At 30.0% G+C, this 2,656-nt stretch overlaps 1 protein-coding gene across 1 annotated transcript in view; it reads right to left on the reverse strand.

Moving 5' to 3' along the window:
- The window catches only part of LOC106785578 (filamin-A-like), a 17,269-nt gene that overhangs the window by 3,943 nt on the left and 10,670 nt on the right, over nucleotides 1-2,656 (reverse strand). The window contains exon 4 of the mRNA XM_014746184.1: nucleotides 110-459. Within this exon, the coding sequence (XP_014601670.1) occupies nucleotides 110-459 (350 nt within the window). The remainder of the gene's footprint in view (nucleotides 1-109; nucleotides 460-2,656) is intronic.

A 2,656-nucleotide genomic window follows, 5' to 3' on the forward strand; every position in this document is an offset into this window, starting at 1 on the left:
TATAAATATAATTATTAGATATTAGATATATTTTATTTTATATATAAATATAATTATTAGATATTAGATATAATATTTATTAGATAGATTTTATTATAGATATAATTACCTGTGGTATGTTGAGCCAATCATCAGCCAAACCCATAGCCTCGGATGCATTTTGTACAGCATCATTCGGATTCCAATCCTGCCAATCCGGACAGAGACCTGGTGCAACTGCATCAACTAGAGCACCAACAGCTCTACCGTCATTCCAATCGGAAGTGAAATTGGTGATTGGTAAATTGGGTACTTTTGATTGTACCCAATGCATCAGTCTTTGTTTAGGGGTTGCTCCTTTGTCGAAATTGTCCCCATCTTCCTCGTCCCACATCTTCATCGATATCGAATAATGTAGAATCAATTTCCATATTAATCCTAATATCAATTTCAACTTGCAATCAACGATGTCCGTCGAATCTGTAAAAGATTTCATACATTTATCATACATTGATAATTATTATTTGAAAAAAAAAAAAAAAAAAAACAAAAAAAAAAAAATATAAATAAATTGTTTGTTTTTTTCATTTTCGTCGAACGCTTTCGAAAATTATTTCTTTCTGTATTGATTTTAATTTAATTTTTCTTTCTTTTTTTTTTTTTTATTTTCATACAATTTTTCTCCAACAACGTTACACAGTTTAGACGATAAACAATTTTCATTAAAAATTTGCGATTAATTCAGAAAAAGAAAATAAACGTCTTTTATTAGGCATTTAAAAAAGAACGAAGAAACGTAATTACCTAATAAGCTACAAAATGAATAACTGAGAATGCTATAATTAACGCGATAACAGAATAACTATTTTTAGAATGAATTATTTCACCGTATCGACTACTCTTGGTTAGATGTTAATCATGAAAAATAACAACGAGATGATCGAACAACGTGAGAATAAACTTGCGTAACTTGTGCTCGATGAAAAAAAAGAAAAAAAAAAAGAATCCAAATTAACCACGCCTAGATGAAATCATAAGTGAAAGAGAAAGAGAAATAAAAATGAGAAAACCTACGCGTGTAAGTAGAAAATACCTATCTCCTATTTGGAGATAATTATTTTCGAAACAAAAGGATTCTCCTTCGTTTTTCCTTGTTTCTTTTTTTTCCCAATCGGTAAAAGATATTCTAATAATAATAATAATAACAATACGCGAACGTGTCAACGAGTAAAAATTGTATCGTATTACTATGTTCCTTATCTAACGAAAAAAAACCACGTAGAAATTATCTGAACAACTACTAAATGAAATAAAATATATCTACTTCCTTGACTGTTTTTTTTTAAATCCTTTGAGAAATGACAAGAAAAAAAAGGGAAAAATATTACGAGTTCGAAAAAAATAAGCTCGTAAATAATAATCAGATGGACAATTATTTGGGCGAATCTCAAAGATTCGCGAAAATTAATTCGAATTTTCGAAATTAACGTTAAATCTCTGTCATTGGCCAAAAAAGCGTAGGTATACATTTGGCAAACTGGTAAATGTAATATCGGGATAAAAAGTTTGGCTTGTTTTTAAACAGGTAATCACCGTAAGGCTTGATATGACTCAGATAGATTATTTTAATTTAGAAACTGCAACCTTATACAATTGATTGCAATAAAAATGTCGGTTGAGATAAATAAAAGATTTAAGTAAGTAAAAAACAACATTATCAAACACTATAAACCTTTCTAAACGGATCTCAAGTATAGTTACGATAGATAACGAGAACAGGAGGGGGTGGGGTGGGGGGCCTCAATAAAGTGCAATAATAACACTCAAGTAATACTTTGAATTTGTTCGTACGATTTTTACCATAGAAATATATCATTGAATATTTTTTTATTCTCATTTCCTAGTCGAATCCTTTCTCTAGCCTAATTATGTTCGAAAGATTTTTGGTCTCCAAGTGTGTCAAGGCCATCAGTAGAAACCACTTTCCTCCCCCCCCCTCCTTCTTCCTCCCCCCTATTTGTTGCTGACAGACACAAACGTATAAATATAGCTAAGTGTGTTGATACATTTACATACGTGTAGATCCAAACTATTAAGTTTTATGAATATTTTGACGGCAATTCTCATTCGTGATTCTTCTAACGCAAAGCCCGTGACCCACTCACTCACTCACTCACTCACTTATTCACTTATTCACTCACTCAGTTACTCAGTTACTCGCTCACCCATTCGATGTGATCACTCAACGTTTCTTGTAAGAGAACGTAAATCCGAAATTAAAGTCCGTGATTCATAGGTGAGACTTTGTAGGTGTTCCTATTGTCAACGAATTCAGAAATAACTTGTACGATAATATGTATATATATATGTATATATTAAATTTGGCAACTATTTTACAGACACAAAAGAATTGATTGTAACTGTGTATTCATATATAAGTATATTTATAGTTGTATACGAAACTTAGGTTCGTTCAATCTTTCTAAAAATTATTTGTGGAATGACTAATGTTAATAGATATAATATATTTATATATAGAAACGTTTACAATGGTTTAATCTAATTTACGAATGTTCTTACGGAACTGATTTGCCTGACGTAATTATTAAATAATTTATATTTAAATAAACAAAAAAATAAAACATGTATGTATGAATAAATGATAAAAAAGGAAATT

This window comes from Polistes canadensis, unplaced genomic scaffold (genome assembly GCF_001313835.1).
Source record: "Polistes canadensis isolate GaletaPanama2010 unplaced genomic scaffold, ASM131383v1 scaffold_53, whole genome shotgun sequence".
Classification (NCBI taxonomy): domain Eukaryota; kingdom Metazoa; phylum Arthropoda; class Insecta; order Hymenoptera; family Vespidae; genus Polistes; species Polistes canadensis.